The sequence below is a fragment of the Microtus oregoni genome, unplaced genomic scaffold (genome assembly GCF_018167655.1).
Source record: "Microtus oregoni isolate MIOR12 unplaced genomic scaffold, Mior012 000017F_ref0000208, whole genome shotgun sequence".
Taxonomy (NCBI): domain Eukaryota; kingdom Metazoa; phylum Chordata; class Mammalia; order Rodentia; family Cricetidae; genus Microtus; species Microtus oregoni.
In genome coordinates, this window is record NW_024543076.1 from 3,434,368 (window position 1) to 3,452,350 (window position 17,983).

Here is a 17,983-nt window from a genome sequence, read left to right on the forward strand (position 1 = left end):
ATTCTCAAAAGCTAGAGATTCAAGAAGTATTCGTCTAGCTTCTGGGTCTGTTACCCCTATGTCCAAAGCCTTAATCAATCTTTGCAAAAAGTCAATAAAGGGTTCTCTCAGCCGGGCGGTGGTGGCGCACGCCTTTAATCCCAGCACTCGGGAGGCAGAGGCAGGTGGATCTCTGTGAGTTCGAGACCAGCCTGGTCTACAAGAGCTAGTTCCAGGACAGGCTCCAAAGCCACAGAGAAACCCTGTCTTGAAAAACCAAAAAATAAATAAACAAATAAAGGGTTCTCTCGGTCCCTGCCTAATTCTGGTATATGATTCAACCCTTTTTCTGGATCTTGTATCCTATTCCAAGCATTTAAAGCTGCTTGGTGACATAGACACACACAGTACTTCATCGTCATAAAGAGCTTGGACCTGTGGATCAGCATATTCTCCTGCACAAGAATTTGATCTTGGGAAACCTCAACACCTTTTGCTCTTCCTTGCTGTTCCATATGTTTGGATTCTTCTCTGAAATAAATTCCAAACATCAAGGAAGGTCCATTATCTAAAACTGCAGACAGTAACTGATGGAAATCATGGTGGGTATCTCTAGCATTAGAAGCCCAAGTCCTTATCATTTCCTTTACATATGCATTGTTCAAGCCAAAATTAACAACAGCTTGCTTAATTTCTTTCAGATCATTCATTGCTATTGGCGTCCATCTAGCTTCTCTGACTCCCTTTGAGCCTGTAGAAGTTGACGCTTTGTCAGAATTAAGTATAGGGTATGTTGCTAGAACCCTGGGTAAGCCAGTTCTAATAGCTGGTGGAGGCATTGTATCCTGTCCTTGTGCCTCCTTACTCTGTTCACCAGCTGCAATAATTTCTCCAATCTTTTCAAATCTTTTTATCATTGTCGCTCTTAAATCCTGAATCTCCTGACCTGTATATATTTCCAGTGATTTCACTGAGGCATCAATTTTTTGGTCCCCATTCTGCACCTGTGATTCCAAAGCTTTAATTTTTTCCTTCAAAGATAACATGTCCTCCTTAAACTTTTCTTGTATATCATATAGATTCCCATCTTGGAGGTACATTCTGTCTGTTTCCTTATCAAAACTTTGTGATAAAGTCTGAACGTCAAATTCAACAGCCTGAACCCTTTCAGGTAACTTTCTAATACCCTTGGATATGGAGTCAATTTTGTCTGTCATAGTATCCACTTGTTCAGATAACCTCTGATTTTCAATAATTTTAATCTTGTCAATTAGTTGTTCATTATTAGTTCGTAAAGATTCTATCATTCCTAGGAGTGCCATATTCTTCCTTAATGATAGAATATGGAAAAGAAAACTGAAACCTAGTAACAAGCAAATCAAGGTATCCCCATAATCATATAAACCTTGTATGATATAATCCATCGTATTAGTAAATATAAATTTACTAATCCATTGTATTAGTGAAAACAAAGCAGTAAAATTTGCGTTAGAAACGAAAACTGCCATATTACCTATCATCCAGCAGGTGGTGCTGTTGCCGAGTCGGGATGAAAACATGGTCCTGTTTCAGTGCCTTAGTAGATGTTAAAAACTGGAAAATGCAAGTTTCTCAACAAAGTAAATGTAATTAAATCAATTCCAGAGACGGAACCAGAAACCCAGAATCCAGGGGTAGAGAAGAGCAACCTGGAAGCCGCTTATGCCTCCATGTGACAGAGTCACCCTGAGGGGTTGCAGCTTTCAGCAACCTCGTGCTTTGGTTCGCGCCACTTAAGAGCTGTGCTTGCAAGGGAGATTTAAAAACGACTCAGAGAAGAGCAAACCACACAGGCAGAGACTATGCGGGCCTGTGGAGTTTAAATCCACGTGGGGAGTCCAAGGCCGCCGCTGCAAGGCACAGGCGGCGGCTGAGGAAGGGAGGGCTCCCGCCAAGCCAAACTCGCGGGGAAAGAAGAGGTTCTAAAACCAAACGTTGGGCGCCAAAATGAAGGCGTAAGTCACAAACAATGCCACACCAGTTTGGAATTATGATTAATAGGGTGGTATTTATTTAAAGGGGAAAAAACTTACAGATCACTGTCCCAGGCAACAGCCCTCTACGCAACCAGAAAGGGAGTCTAGTCGCAGGCAGAGCAGGAAGTGAAGAGAGAGAGGAGAGGGAAGTGGCTGCTTTTTTAAAGGGAGAGAGACCACGCCCCAATGGGCTGGTATCTCAGCAGCTATAGGCTGGAGGAGTGGGAGGATCTCCCGCAACAGCCCTCCTCTGGATTGTGCCCAGTTGGAGACAGTTGCTTGACTCTGACCTGTGTTTCTTGGAGGCTGCAGGCGATAGCTGTGTTAGGGGTTTGGGGTTTCTTCCTTGCCCTTGTCCCTGCCTGCTTCCCCTCCAGTTCTCGTACCATGTCTGTACGCTCTGAATGACAGCTTTCTTCTTACCCGAATCTCGTTCTCGCTTCCCTGTCCCATGCCATACAGCATGCCCGGGCTGGAGTGCGGAAGATGTCATGAGCAGGAATCTTGGGGTTCAGGGAACAGATGAAAGCAAGGCTCAGAAACAGGAAGTCGTTGTCCACCCCACCCCCATCACAAAGCTCAATCAGTATTGACACAGGTGGGCTTGGGCTGGGGGTGAGAATGGGGCTCTCAGTCTGTGAGGGGTACCCGTCCTCTCGGGGCTGCAGAAGGTAAAGATGACTGTTCTGTTCAGTTGGTGTGCTGTGTGTTTTCTCCTTCTGGAAGGCTAAAGGAAGTGTGATAATTAAGAACTGCAGCTTTATGGGGATCCTCTGCTTTTGGTGGGGACTAGGGGAGAGCGGTGAGTTTGAAGTGTGCAGATGGCCGACAGAATGAAAGGGAAGCACTGGCAGTTGCCATCAGAAGGAACGAGCTGCTCCTGCTGCCAGCAGACGCTTGCCGGGACCTAGAGCCTGTGTGTCAGCGGTTTGGGGTAGTGAGGGAGATAGAAAAAGTACAGGCAAGTTCAAAACACGTGGGTTCAAATTCTGCATTACCCCAGGTAGATGGGCATCCCACAGCAGTGTCTTGGCTCTGCCCTTGGGAAGGGATTCAGGCAGACCCCAGTTTGAGTTCCCCAGCACAGCAACCGAGACATGTCCAATGTGAACAGCTTAGGATTAATTACTACAATAGCACTGTGAGGTGGGACGGTGGGGACACCAGAAGGGGATGGGCATTTAGAGTGTAGCTCTCTCTATCTGGTAGTACCATGAGAACAGGAACTGTGCGCTCCTTTTTGAGATAGCAGAGGTCCTGTAATGCCGCAGCTGTGAGTGCAGCTCAGGTTTCAGTGCAGCGTGACATTCTTTGTGCCCTCTGGGGTCCCTCTAAGCAGAAGGCACCCTTGTTCTTAGCACCAGGACTGTACCAGATGTTCCTAGCAGAATCCATGTCAGGCGACCTCTGGCAGTTTTTCCCAGTCAGTTGTAACTGTCAAAAGCCTGAAGATAAAGATCCTAGCATTTAATGTGGGTTTAAACTCCCGAAAATGAGGCTGCTCTCTCTCTGGCTCTTACCCCATGGGGTTTCTACTTTCTTGTCTGAGTGCAGTTTTCAAGCCACTCAAATGGGAAGTGCACCATCACTGTTCCCTCTTCACAGAGGAGGAAGCCCAAGTTCGCAGAAGCTGGGAACCTGTTCTAGGCTGTGGAGCAGCGGGGGGGCTAAGGCAGAGTCCCCTTGACCCCAGACTCTGTTCTTTTCTGATCCCCCCTCCTTAGCTCTCTGCTCCAATTAGATGTGGAGGTGCTGCATGGAAACTTGGGGTATCTAGGCAGAAGCTGAAGCCAGCTGAAGAGCTGGGGTACCTCCATAGGTTTCTCAGAAGCTCCTTTGCCCGTGCTAGGTCAGGAGTGAGAGCTGGCTGCTTGGGCTGCAGCTGTACCAGCTCAGTGGAGGGCAAGGTCAGTTGGTGGGTGGTGACAAAGGGGAAGGAGTGACATAGTTGAGGACTGTGTCCAGGTTTCTGAGCAGCTAGGGGGTCAGGACAGTTGGCTTTGAAAAGGCCTGACTCCCTGCTTCCTTCCAGTTGTGCAAGCCTGGGAGATAATTAGGTCCTATGCTGAGTCTGCCTCTCACTGCCGGTCCATGCCCTCTGTGCCAGGAGGTGATGGTTGTTCCCTCTCCCCTCCGCCAGACACACAGGATTGTCCTTTGTCCTCTCCAGTGTCTGAACCACTCCGATTACATTTCCAGCAGATTTTTAATTATTTCCTATCAGCCTCCTTCCATCTGCCTGTGGAGCTCAGCCGCCAGGGGAGGCATTCCAACTGCCATTTGTCACCAGGATGCCTCTGTGGCCTAGGCACTTCCTTCGAGGGGTTCTGTCAGGTCTCTGCAAACCGGAACGCGTCTTCCTGGCCACCCTCACACCAGCTTATCAATAGAATGTACTTAATGAACTTTTTGCCAGAGCCATCCAGGAAATGGTTGTTTGGGGCCTCCAGGGAGATCCCTGGGATGTTGTAGGAAGAGAGGCCACGAGGGCAGCTGCAGAGCTTGTCTGCATGAGAAAGAAGTACCTTTGGATCTCAGAGCCACCGTTCCATACAGTAAATCACAGATCATATACAGGATTTAACTGTTCCCTAGATCACCTGGTAGTTAGAGCCAAGCTTCGCTTTACTTGGGTTGAGACTGTGATAAGCTGCTGGCCGAATCTCCATGTCCCACCTCTGACTCTGCAAGGTTATGACCCTTGTGAGCCCTGTGAGCATTGTCTTTCCCTCTCCTGTTTTCCTCATAGACGCTCTTGAGATTTGAGGCAGATTTATAAAATCAGACATCAGGTTTACAGCCCTCATCTTTAGCTCAAATGCTAAAGCTTTAAAAGCACCCTTTGGCTTTGGGGGTGGGGTCTGAGTGAGGAGGCACATCCTGCCACTTCTCCACCCTGTTCATGTCCAGGTAGGTAAGCAGTCCTTGTCTCCCCAAAAGAACATTTGCCACTTTTATTCATGCATGTACTTTTTTCCCTTTGTTTCTCTTTAAGATTATTTCACCCAAGAGGAATAGCAGAGACTTTTGGATTTGGCAAAGCTGACTTATTAGAAATGCTTTAAATAGAATATCCTTTCTGCACCCCTTTTGAAAGTTTTTCTTTTGAAAATCCACATGTGTCTAGTGGCCTCTGGGTGTGGGGTTCACTCTGCCATACTCTCAGATGTTCACACAAGGAGAAGAGACGAATTCCAATGGGGCGTTAGGAGGCTCCTTGGAGGCGGTGACATTTGGACAGGGCCTTACAGGATATACAAAACTTGTATTAGCCATCCTGTCACTGTGACCGCAGTGTCTGAAAGGAACATCTGCAGGTGAAGGGTGGCTTATTTTGTCTCCTGGTTTCAGTCCACCAGAGATGGCCGAACGGGTCAGCCAGCATGTGCTGGTGGGAGAGAGAGTGGTGGAGTTAGCCCACATCCTTGCAGATCAGGAAAGCCAGGTAGACTAGCACAGGTGTAATCTTCACCCAACTTCCTTTCCAGATTAAAACTGATCTGTGTAAATCCAGGGACCCTGCTTTCTAAGCTGCCGCCTGCTGGCACCTAAGTCACTCTACCTGGGTATCTCTAGATACCTAAAGGCTCTGATAGTCTCCCCAGGGTGACCATGAAGCAACAGAGAGATCATGATCAAGAGGGCCTCTTGTAAGTACAGGTCACTGAGCAATCCTTCCCAGTGGTCGCCACTGCCTAGAGCACCCCACTTTGCCTCTCAAGATCAGGGGCTCAGGGGCATCGGGTTACTCACCTGTAGCTATGCCAGCCATGAGCAATCACAGTGGTGCATCCTTACACAGTCTTCCACATCTTGGCTTGCCAGTGTGCTAGACACAGTCTTCATCAAGTGTGAGGCATTGCCCTGCACCCTGAAGCCTCATGCAGTTTCAGGACACTGGTGTTGGGAGCCGACTTGAACAGGCTGTGTGAACAGTGTCCTCTGAGTCAGGTGGAATGGTGCCAGGGACAGTGCATGAGTTCTGACTGAGACTCGGATACCTGGACCGTGTGACCTGGGCACCTTAGGCGCTCCACCTCCTCAGAGCAGCGTACCCCTTCTGAGTTACTATTTTCAGGCTGTGGAAGTAGTCTTTTCTCTCCAGAGTGGTTCCAAAGCCAAAACACCATCTAGGGTCAACACTTTGTGGGGATCGCATGCTCTGCTGGTGAGTGAGTAACTGGAACTAATTACATGCAGCCATGCTGGGGGGAGAGGCATAATTAATGTAGCCAAACCCTGGCCAAATAATAAAATGGAGCTTTGTTGTGTATCAAGGCAGAAATCAATTTCATTAGGGAGCAAAGAGCTGCAGATTTAATTTTGAGAAAATTTTCTACCTTGTAGAAAGAGGATGTCAGTAAGCTGCCACAATGAATGTTGAACATGAGTGGGTTTGCCCTCCAAAAGCCCAGACAACTGAGAAGTGATCATAATCTTTTGGAGTTGTTTGTCAGTCTTCTGAGTGTGGCCTAAACCGTGGCTTTTGCTTGTTAGTCATTTTGAACATGTGTCCTTTGGTTTTGGAAGGGAGGTGAGTATTTTCTGCACCTAATGGCCAGTGGGGGTGGGGGTTAGTAGAATTCTGTCCTTTGAGACTGAGGGGAAAGAGAGAAAAGAGGTGCCCTCGGGAGGTTGGCAGACACCCACCATTAATGATGGAGTTTATGCACGTATGCTAATGCAGGTGGCCTAGCTAGACAAACCCACCAGCCACCTCAGCCAGGCCAATCAGGCTATAAACACAGTAGTGACGACCGGAGGGAAGGGGAGGACTTTGTGCCTGGTGAGGACAGTTGGGGAGGAGCTGCCTCCCGTGCTCCTCTTTGGCCTTCTAGGGCATATAGAACCAGGTCCAAGGCCTGCCAGAACCAGAGCTTGGAGCTGCAGCTCGCACTGGTAGGCTGTGAGGAGCGTGTGTCAGCATTGCAGAGCTGAGACCCTGTAGTGGGGGATTTGGCTGCAGGTGAGCCGTGAGAACATGCAGCGCTCACACAAGCTGTCTGCCTCCTCAGGTAGAACTAGAAAGGTGCTTCTCAATGTCTAGATGGGGAAACTGAGGCCTTGGAGGAAGAAGCAGGCCAGGATCCTGAACTCTCAACCCTACTGCCCTGTTTCCTGAAGACAGCTGGATTTTTTCCTACTGTAAATCAATGTTCACATGTGGGCTGTTGGCAGTCCGCCATGCGCCTTTGAACTGGAGACATCCTGCCTGAGGTTAGAGGATTGTTGCGCCCAGTGTAGGAAGATGGCAGTTTCTTCTGTCCCCCTCCATGACCTCACAGGGCACTGTGGCACAGATCATGGGTGGAGTAGAGGGATTTGCCCCTGCCACTTGCTGGCCTCTCAGTGTCTTCTTTCTGAGAGCTCTGAATACAGGAATATCTCCAGCGAACGCTTGACACCTGCTAAAGGTCATGTTTATTGATACACCGCATTTATCAATAGAGAGAGACCTCCTCTTGGCTTTTTGAAACGGCTCTCAGGTCACTTGGTTTGGCCTGAAACTCTGACTAGCCTAGGCTAGCCTAAAACTCCTGATCCTTCTGCCTCTCCTCCCCAAATGTTGGTTTTCCAGGATTTCCCACCTCACCCTGCTTGCCTCCTCTTTCTGTTCTCATGTGGATCCCTCACATAGCAATGTAGGTTTTTCCAGTCTGGGGGTGGGGTGAACCTCAGGCCTCATGCATGCCGGGCAGGTGCTCTGCCACTGAACTATACCCTTCTATTTAGCTTTTATTTTCAAACAGGCTCTTGAAGTCACCTAGGTGACTCACTCTGCCACCCAGGCTGTCCTTGAACTTGCAGCTCTCCTGTCTTGGCCTACCAGAGAGCTAAGATTACAGCTGAGCCACCAGCTGGGTGGAAACGGTATACTTTAGAATGTCATGTGGGGCAGTGAATCTCAGGCCAGTAACCACCCTGCCAGTATCGCCTGCTCTGCCCGCTGATGCTCAGAGACAAAGCTACCAACTAACTAGGGAGGCTGCAGCCAGAGGGCAACTTGGCCATCATGGGTTTGAGGTTGCCAGTTTGGCCATGAACAACAGACCAGACAGGCTCAGGGGGACTTGCTGGTTCTGGGCCCAGATAGACTGAAGCCAGCAGACAGACCAGATGGGCAACAGTTGTGTGGCAGTTTCTGCTCAGCAGGGGAAGTGAGGCCCATATTGGGGGCCTGGCCCTGGCCCTTGCATTTGCACTAGAAGAGGCCCTGCCTGCTCTTCAACTGCTGGCTCAAAACTCAAAAACTCAGGATGTCCCTTATATAGGTAGAGAGGACTCCTTTGCTCCGATCAAAGAGTGAGCGTAAAGGAGCATGGCATAGGAGGGGTAGCGTGAGCCTCACACCCAGGGCCGTTTGGCCTAGGGCCCTAGATTGTATCCATCCTTGTCTCCCAAGTATACTAGGTCTCAGGCCCAAGAGCTCTCTGCCTCCTGTGAGGGAATAGGAGGGATAGGTGTGGGGATTGGTCTTGGAAGTAGCCTAGAAGCTGTTTGAGAACAAAGCCGTTGGGCAGGTCTTGTGTTATGTCTTGAGCCTTTACCAAGGAGCCAGATGGCCTTGCCTTAGCCAGGCGGCCGCATTTGTTTATTCTGAAAGTGTCTGGAGGACAGCCAGGTGTGGTTCCTGTCCTAGTGACTAAGGAGGCGTGTGGCCTTCCACTTGACGCTATTACCATTCTAGGCTGGGTTTCCTGTGTCACTGTCCTGTTAGAATCATCCTTGACTCCCTACTAGATGCTAAGCCCTGAACTGTCCAGACGTTGCCAAATCCCCATGCATCAGGTGGAGTCATGGGCCCAGCTGAGAGCCTCAGTCACCTAAGGAGATTGTGGTCTGCGAGAGACCTGTCCTTCTGTCCTGAATGGATTCTGTCCACCCCATTTGGCCCAGGTGCTTTGGTTGTGTCTGTGCCCCCATTCCTCCCCACCCAACCCATGCAGTCGTGTCCCGGAGACACTGAGGACATCAGTGGAAGGATCTCCTCCTCCTTTTGCAGAGGGTCCCTGAAGCTCAGGGACCGAGGTTGTCCTATGGCATCAGTGACTTCAGTCAGTGCTTGATCCGGGGCCAGCTGCTGCTGCCACCCCTCCTGTTTCAGCCGTCCACACGTGAGTCAGAGGCCAGGTGGGCACACCAGCCCTGGAGACACCTACCAAGCCTCCTCACCATGCTCTTTGCCTGCCTCAGAAATGGCGGCCCACTCCTGTCCAAGTCTTGTCATTGTGAGATGCTAGGATGACGCATCATGTGGGGTTTTGCCCCTGATGATCTTGTCTTGCCCAGCCTCCTCTCTGTGTGTGAGGGCAGGCCTTTTCCTCCTGAAGATGGCCCTGTGAGGACACACCGTGATTTACAGAAGGCTTTCACTTGGGTCACTTGAGTTTGAGGAAGGCTGATCCCGTCAGTGTCTTTACTGAAAGGGTAATTATCTGGCTATAAATCACGTGGTTTGGCTCAGCAGGAAGTACAGGCTAGACAGACATTGTTCACGACTTGGGCAGTCTTTGGCTTATCTCTGAAGGCCCTTTGAGGTGGTGGGGAGCGGGTGTTCAGCCTATTCCTGTCCTCCCGCCTCTTTGCACTCACAGGGCATCTGCTTGCGTGTGAACTTTGAGAGCACAGTCCATAGCGAAGGACACTGTTCTGCTCACCGTCTGGGGGGCTCCAGGGTCCTTGCCCTGTGGTCCAGAAAGTGAGGCTTCTCCCTCACTTTAGCATTCGTTTTTCACATCTGTAGCGTGGACATCTGTATTTAATTCCAGTCCACCTACCTACTTTCGTCATGAATCAAGAGAACAGTCAAGATCTTCTCAGGCATCTCAGGTGATCAGACCCTGGGCAGCACTGCCTACTGTGGTTACCACACTTGTAATTCCTAGCCCTGGGAGGTGAGGGATCCAAATTTGAGGCTACACAGAAAGACCCTGTTTTGGGTTTTGGGGAAAGGGTTGTTTTTTTTTTTGAGACGGGGTTTCTCTGGGTAACCTTGGCCGGCCTTTATAGATCCAGCTGGCCTTGAACTCACAGAGATCCACCTGTCTCTGCCTCCCAGGTACTGGTACTAAACATGCGTATCACCACCATCTTTCTATTTTTTTTTTTTAATGTGCATTGATGTTGTGCCTTCCTGTATATTTATGTGAGGGTGTCAGATTCCCTGGAACTAGAATTACAGTTGTGAGGGGCTGGGAATTGAACCTGGGTCCTCTGAAAGAGTAGCCAGTGCTGTTAACTGTTGAACTATCTGTGCAGCCCCAAGACCCGGTCTCTTTTTTCCCCCAAAAACAAGGTTTCTCTATGTTAACAGCTCTGACTGTCCTGGAACTCACTTTGTAGATCAGACTGGCCTCGAACTCACAGAGATCCACCTGCCTCTGCCTCCCAAGTGCTGGGATTAAAGGTGGGCTACCACCACCTGGCAAGACCCTGTCTTTTTTTTTTAATATTTATTTATTTATTATGTATACAATATTCTGTCTGCAGGCCAGAAGAGGGCACCAGACCTCATTATAGATGGTTGTGAGCCACCATGTGGTTGCTGGGATTTGAACTCAGGACCTTTGGAAGAACAGGCCACTGTTCTTAACCACTGAGCCATCTCTCCAGCCCGACCCTGTCTTTTTTAAAAACAGAAAAGGTTGCCATGACGTTTTAGAAGGTATCCATAGAGATCGCCGTGGCTCCCCATGGAGTATGTGTTCCCTCCTCCTCCCAAAATCTGAGGTCTTACCTACTGAATGCCATCTGATTATCTTGTCACGGGGCCAGTCTCTACCCACTTTAAAGTGTCACCAGGAGAGATGAAAGGCTTACTCCTTAGGCAGTTAGCTTCAACTGACTGTTTCTCCACCCAGAAAGTTAAGGCTAGGAGGCTTGGTTGTGAGGGTATATAAACCCTGCAGGGCAGCCATACAGTTGATGACTGGTGATCCTGTGCTCAAGTCTCCTGGCAGAACATGTGCCCTGCTGGAGCACATGTTTCACGATGTGCGGAGGGTTTCCCTAGAGATGCAGTCCCAGCACCATGTCCCTCAGAGTCAGAGTAGGTGGAGATACCTGGGTTTCCCTTCATAAAATCCCAAGTACTTTTGGAAGCAGGAAGATCATGAGTTCAAAGCCAGCCTGGGCTCCCAGCAAGACCATGCCTGGAAGGGTGAGAGGGGAATAGCGGTCTGAGTTGTAAAACTGACTGTCACTGTGGCCGTGGAGGGACAAGACCATGGTTACCTTCCAAGCCAGTCTGTCTCCTAACATCCCAGAGGCTTGTCTTTAGAGCAGAACCTTGCTTCCTGTCAGTTTAGCATGAATGTCCTTGTCCGTCATGGGCAGATGGTGTGTCCTGTGTACCAAACCTGTCCTCTCAGGCCTCGAAACTTAGTTCTTTCTCTGTTGTGGAGGAAGGGGCTGTGGACTATCCATCTTCTTCCATTGTTGAATGCATTTAAAATGCATGACTGCACCCTTCAGGAAAACAAAACATAGGGAAGAAACTGGTCTTGTATTTGTGGTTTTTTAAAATATTTATTTATTTACTTATTATGTATACATTGTTTTGTCTGTGTGTATGTCTGCAGGCCAGAAGAGGGCACCAGACCTCATTACAGATGGTTGTGAGCCACCATGTGGTTGCTGGGAATTGAACTCAGGACCTTTGGAAAAGCAGGCAATGCTCTTAACCACTGAGCCATCTCTCCAGCCCATATTTGTGGTTTTTGCGTATGCATGTGAGCCCATGCAAAGGGCAGTGGCCAGCTTAGGGATCCCAGACATGACTTTTGAACTCCAAGAAGAAGTCTGAGCCCTGAAGAGAATGGCATGCTTTGAGAGTTATGGATCTGTGTACCCACCTCACAGGACTGTTCTCTGACAGCCCCACCCCACATCACCCCCAAACCTTTCTGGGCTCACTCTCCAGCCTGCCCTCCAGAGCTTGCAGCTGGGGAGGAGTCAGGGCCTCAGTTCCCTGCTCCAGGCAGACCCTGACTAGTCAGCCAGTGGAGAAAGGGTAGAATTCCTGGAGAGCCTTGGCTGCAGGCTAGAGTCCGTTCATCTGGGAAGCATTACAGTGAGCAGATAGGGTAGCCAACTGTGGGTCTCACAAAGCTTTCTCTCAGGCAGGACAAGTTCAAACACCCACATGGACCCTTCCGGCTGGGCATCGGAGGTCACAGTGGTCGCTGCAGGTCCTGAGTGCCAGACTGAGAAGGGCACTCAGGCTGCTGAGTCCAAGGGACGTAGGTTTGAGGCCGGGCATGGTTGAAGACATCTAATTCTGCCACTTGAGAGTTGGCAGGAGGACTGGGAGCCCAAGGTCATCCTTGACTACATAGCAAGTTTGAGGCCATCCTGGGCTATGTTTCTGGAGGAAGAGAGAAAGGAAGGATTCGGATCCAAATCCTGGCCCCGTCTTTTCTGAGCCTCAGTTTCCCCATCTGCAAGTGATGCTACATATGTAAGCTTAGCTCTGAGTCTGGTAAGGTTTAAGGACTAGTATCTTGAATTTTGAATTGACATTGGGAACCATGTATGATGATCCAGAGCTAAAAAAGAATTCAAGCACTTGACTCAAAGTCAGAGCGGAGTATAAACGCTCTGTGCGGACTCCTGTGGCTGGTCCTGCCGTGCTAGTCCCAGTGCTATTTCCTCCTTTCTCCCACATAAATATTATATGCAAGTGTTTTTAAGTCATTTCATCATGAAAAGAAACGATTTAACATAACTATTACCCAGGATTCTTCATGAAATATGCATCAAGCAATTAGGTCTAAAAGCAAGAGGTGAGGCCCCGCACCCTGGCTAGCGGCGGGCAGCTGTGGGCTGAGTGATGTTTTATTAAAGCTCATGATTAGGAGGCGAGGTGGGGCCTGTTATTAGGCCAGCACTTGCCAGGCATGCTTGCTAATCCTGGGGACAGTGACAAGGAGGTGCTTTTTGTGATGGTAATGAACAATCTAAGTGCCCTGACAACCCAAGCACCCTGCCTCCCTGGGCCTTACAAGACTCATTAGACAGGTCACCCACCAGAAACACCCCTAATTGTGACTGTGCTCTCACAAGATGTCCTATCAAAGGAGACGGAACCAACAAAGAAACAGTTGGCAGGAGCCTGTCAGAGCTCCCCGGGAAAGGTGCCATCCCAGAACCACCCTGCCGTCCTTGTGCTCTTCTGTGCCTTAAGGGTAGGAGCAGGATCTGCCTAGAGCCCACCCCTCTGGCCTGTTTCCTCCAGGGTATCTAAGGGGTGAGGAGGGTACAGTGGCCACAGGCAACTTTTCACTAAACCATCTTGCTGTGAGCAGCCACAAGAAACCAGAACAAAAGATACTCGGGAAGGAAGGCTTAAATATTTGACTTGCAGTTCCAGGTCCTCGTTAAGGGCATGTCCAGACAGAAATTAGAGAGAGCGGATCATACACACCACATCCACAGTCGAGCAGAGAATCTGCATGGTGGTTCCACGTTATGTCAAGAAGACAGTAAAAAAAAAAGAGCCAGCACACCTGCTACTGTCTGTTTATGCAGTGCTACAAGTGGTTAAAGCCACCCCTAGTTTGTTTGTTTGTTTGTTTGTTTGGTTGGTTGGTTGGTTTTTTGAGACAGGGTTTCTCTGTGTAACAGTCCTAGCTGTCCTGGAACTAGCTCTTGTGACCTCGAACTCACAGATCTATCTGCCTGCCTCTGCCTCCCAAGTGCTGGGATTAAAGGTGTGCACCACCACCACCTGGCATTTTTAACCTCTTATAACCAGCCAAGCTATGATACCACCCCGTAGTTCAGTGTGTGCTTGCATGCATGCATGCACTCGGTGTCACGTGACCTTTGAAGTGACTGAAGATGCAAGAACCTCTTAGGGTGGGGTCACCATCCTGTCTTCATGACCTGGAGCTTCACGAGTTGGGATAGGCCAATCCTGGTTCCTGGGACAGTTTTGTGTATGGTCTTCCTCCCCACCCCTCTGGTCTCTGATCTGCCATTGCCTGGTGAGGTTGGCACGAGGGCATGGAGAGGATATCTGCTTAGGCCCTCCTGCTCCTCCTGCCACCCTGCTCCCCAGAGAGAAGTGGGCCTTGCTGCTGATTGCTGTGGTGACCTCAAGTCCTCCGTGTGCATAGGAAGTGTGGGGCCCTTCCACTGGCTACTGCCTGGAAATAGAGGCATACCTTCCTCCACCTGCTGCCTGCTAGAGGACATAAGAATCTAGTGTGGAAATTTCTATTAACGCCAGCCTTATGACTTCCTTGCTTTGCTCTGACCCCTTTACGTACAGTGGGAATTGTGATGTCAGCCCCTGCTCCCTCGGGTGGGACTGTGGAAGGATCTCAGAGCTAGGTGGCTTGGCTTCCACGACTTCAGCACACTCAGCACCCCCAAGCGCGCGCGCACACATACACATTCCCCCAGGATAGTGATGAATTATAGCCACTCCTGGCACCCTTGTACACCAGGCAGGCTGAGCTGGGCTCTGGGACACCTGGTGTCACCTCACTGCAGCTCCAGGTCCTTTCCAAGCTGGCTGGTGTTTGTGGGCTGTACATCATGCTGGGGGCACGAGTCCTTGGCCACGCTGCACTTTACGTTTTCTGTGCGACATGCTCGCCTTCCCAGGTGTCGGAGCCAGCGCTCCACACAGCACCTCCGCTAGCACGGAGGTGATTCAGGTGTAGTGACCCTTCACTTGGGAGTAGAGCTTGCCACAAGCTCTGTAATTAGAACATCACACTCTTAAAACTCTCAATTTAAATTTCAGTTCTTCACAAGAATTATTCTCTCTCGAAATGTAATTGCTCTCAACAATTTTCTTTAATCCCAGGGTGACATCTCTAAATACATTATTATGCGCAGATGGATTGCTCGGTGCCTGCGTGTCATTAGACATTTCTTCTACCCATTTGGAGAGCATAGCAGGTTTTGGGGGGCCCATTTCACCCAGAGGACAGGTCAGGTTTAAGGACCCCATTGGAGCATAGAAACCAGAAAGGGAGCTGGGGCTCAGGAAGGCCACAGCCCCCCAGAACCCACATGGGACTCTGGGCTTCCTTAGGTAGCCCTGACTGCTGGGTCCCTAGGGCTGTTGACAAGTTACCAGGGGTGAGCCCTGAGTTAGTAGCACACTCCCAATCAGAAACCTTAGGCTTCTAACAAATGACAGGCACTGGGTAAATTGCACAGGCATGGGCACAGGTCAGGCTTGGGGGAGTGAACAGGAAGTGGCATGCAGCCTGCACAGGGGCGGCAGGGTGATGGAGGCATGTGTGAGCAAACGCATGACCTCAAATGGGAGGGGTCTTCTGGGACACAATGCCAGCAATTGAGGCAGTGGTCTTCATCCTCAATGACCTGTACCCACTGCCAGACTGTGATGGGCCAGGACACGTGGTCGGAATCTGCCACTGCCTCTACTTTGGTTTAAGTTCTGTTCAGATCTGAAACAAGGGGAGTGGGCACAGAGGCCTGGCCCTGCTCTTCAGAGCTCTTGGGGAACTGAGTATTGGGGTGGGACATGTGTTGCCACAGCTCAGAAAGTCAAGTGCAGGTAGAGTCTGCACTGTCCTCAGGCCACTGATGTGAAGGAAGGAACTCTGCCTTGGGTGCCTGGGAGACTGCTGGGTAGAGAGCAAAGCTTCCCACATTCCATTGGCTATGTAGCTTGTCGTGTGGCTGACTGCCCTAGGAAGTGTGGTTCCTGGATGAGTTGCCCCTTTCCTGAGACAGTTATCCTCTGTCTAAGAAAAGAATAGTTTGTCTGCTCTTGATATATACCACACTGGCCAAGGCCGCCTCTCAGTGTGGGATGTCTTGTATAACTGCAGGGTTTAAACAGGTCCAAGCAGAAGGGCTGGGTAAAACCCCCAATCCTAGAACCTTCCAGATACAAAGTCTTTCCATTAGCAGTGGTTAACCCCTGTACCCCAATCAGATGCTGGAGTGGAGGGTGCTCCTGGGTGTGGCTGGGACCCCTTGTTTTAGACCCCTGGGGAGAACATGCACGGACAGAAGCAGGAGCCAGTGGCTCCCTAAGAGTGCCTCCCTGCCCCTCAGACACCACACACTTCTGACATCCGCGTTTCCTTTGCAGGAGCAACCAGGGCTTCATGCACATGAAACTGGCCAAGACCAAAGAGAAGTATGTTCTGGGTCAGAACAGCCCCCCTTTCGACAGCGTCCCGGAAGTCATCCACTACTACACCACCAGGAAGCTGCCCATCAAAGGGGCGGAGCACTTGTCCCTGCTCTACCCAGTGGCTGTGCGGACTCTGTGAAAGGACCAGCCTCACCCTGCTCTGTGACCAAGCCTGATCCTTGGAGGAGCCGGCAGGGCACCGGCCAGCTCCCTGTGTTGCCATCGGTGTCCAGTGTGTCGTGTGTATGGTCCTGGCACACCACTGCATGTCTTAGAACGCTGTTGTCACTTACAGGGTTGGAGAAGGCCTGGGTGAAGAGGGACGGCCTGCTGCTGCACCACCCCAGCCCGTGCCCCACCCCTCCTTGAGTTTCTGTGAATTAAAATATTTGCAATCCAAAGAGATGCCTTCCAGGGTGAACAAAGGTGGAGCTGCTCCAGTGGTGGGCGGGGCCCAGCGGTGGGCGGGGCCGAGCCCTGGCCTGCATCTCTTTGTTCTCCAGTTGTCCAGAACTCACCTGTGTGGGCGAGGTTTTCCCATTGGTGCTGGGAGTCCAGGAGGCCCTGGGAGCCACCCCTCTGGGCATGTCTGAGTCTCTGGGTGTGCATATTCAGTGTAAACACTAGAGACCATGTCAGAAGCCAGAGTAAGCCCCCATCTACTTTTAGATGTACACTCTGTAATCGTTAGATGTCAAGGAACTATTGTGCAGTCGAAGATGATGCAATTATTTATGAATAGGGTGTGTAAATAAAATAGTCATTTAATATATATTACTAGCCATTTTTAAATTTTTTTTAAAAGTATATCCCTGAGGGTCTCTGCAGAGCCTGCAAGATGTGTTTCCTGGACTGGGCTTGCTGGCATGGCAGGCCCTGTAGAGGAGAGTGGCATGCTCCAGCCAGGGCTTGGTAATTAACTTTCTGGGTACCTGAGTGACCGCTTTGAGAACAGGACCTCAGCAGGAGGAGCAGCATGTGTTGAGATGTGAGCCAGGCCCTGTGCAGTCTGTAGCCATGGACCAAAGCCTCAAAGCTAACCAAGCTGTCAGGCTCCCATCCTACCCATGGTAGCTGATGGCGAATGTGGGTGAACCCCTCAGGTTCACCCCAGTCTACTAAGGGCCTTCTCCCCATTATCAGTCAAACACACTGAGCCCTGGACGTGTTTAAGGTGGGGAAAAGACAGGCTTGGGGTGGGGGTCACCTCCTGAGATCACACAGTTCGTGAGCAGCCCAGCAGGTTGGTGCTGCCATCAGCTCTGAATGGCCTCACTGTCACCTTAAAACTTGGGCTATTTCAAGGGACGTGGACTGCTCTTTGTCACCACATGGATAGAAGTACCTCTGTAGCTGCATGTACTTAGACCTTTCGAGATGACAGGAAACCTCACAGTTGAGGGTGGCAGGAGTGTGGATGCTCTTGCTCACGTGGCTTCTTGCGTTCCTGCTGGGACCTCAGACACGGAATAGTGCCACCATTCTCTCGTTTTTACTTTTTAGTTTTTGAGACTATAATTGTATCATTTTTCCCCTCTTTCCCATCTCTACCACCTTCCCCCTTTTCTAATTCTTGGCCAGGAAGCATGCCCACAGGCATGGCCGGAGCGGTGTCTCCTGATTCTGACTTCCGTCAAGGTGTTGATGAAGATGAGCCAGCACCCCTACCTCTGCCGTGTCTGAGGGCAGCGTGAGAGGCATGGCTGTCCTTGACTGAACAGCAGGGTTCCAGAACCTCTTCCAAATTCATGTGATAGCCACCGTCCCCCAGCTGTGAATTAAAATATTTGCAGGTGACAGTTTGGTCATCTCCAGTTTTGGTTATCCTTGGACGGAGTCAGGCCCAGTGTTCAGAGGCCTG

The 17,983-nt window shown here is 50.2% G+C and overlaps 1 protein-coding gene across 1 annotated transcript in view; it reads left to right on the forward strand.

Annotated features, from left to right (window-relative positions):
• The window catches only part of Shb (SH2 domain containing adaptor protein B), a 122,052-nt gene extending 105,142 nt beyond the window's left edge, over window positions 1-16,910 (forward strand). Inside the window, exon 6 of the mRNA XM_041667816.1 lies at window positions 16,078-16,910. Coding sequence (XP_041523750.1) covers window positions 16,078-16,261 — 184 coding nt within the window. The 3' untranslated portion in view covers window positions 16,262-16,910. The remainder of the gene's footprint in view (window positions 1-16,077) is intronic.
• Window positions 16,911-17,983: the final 1,073 nt, after the last annotated feature.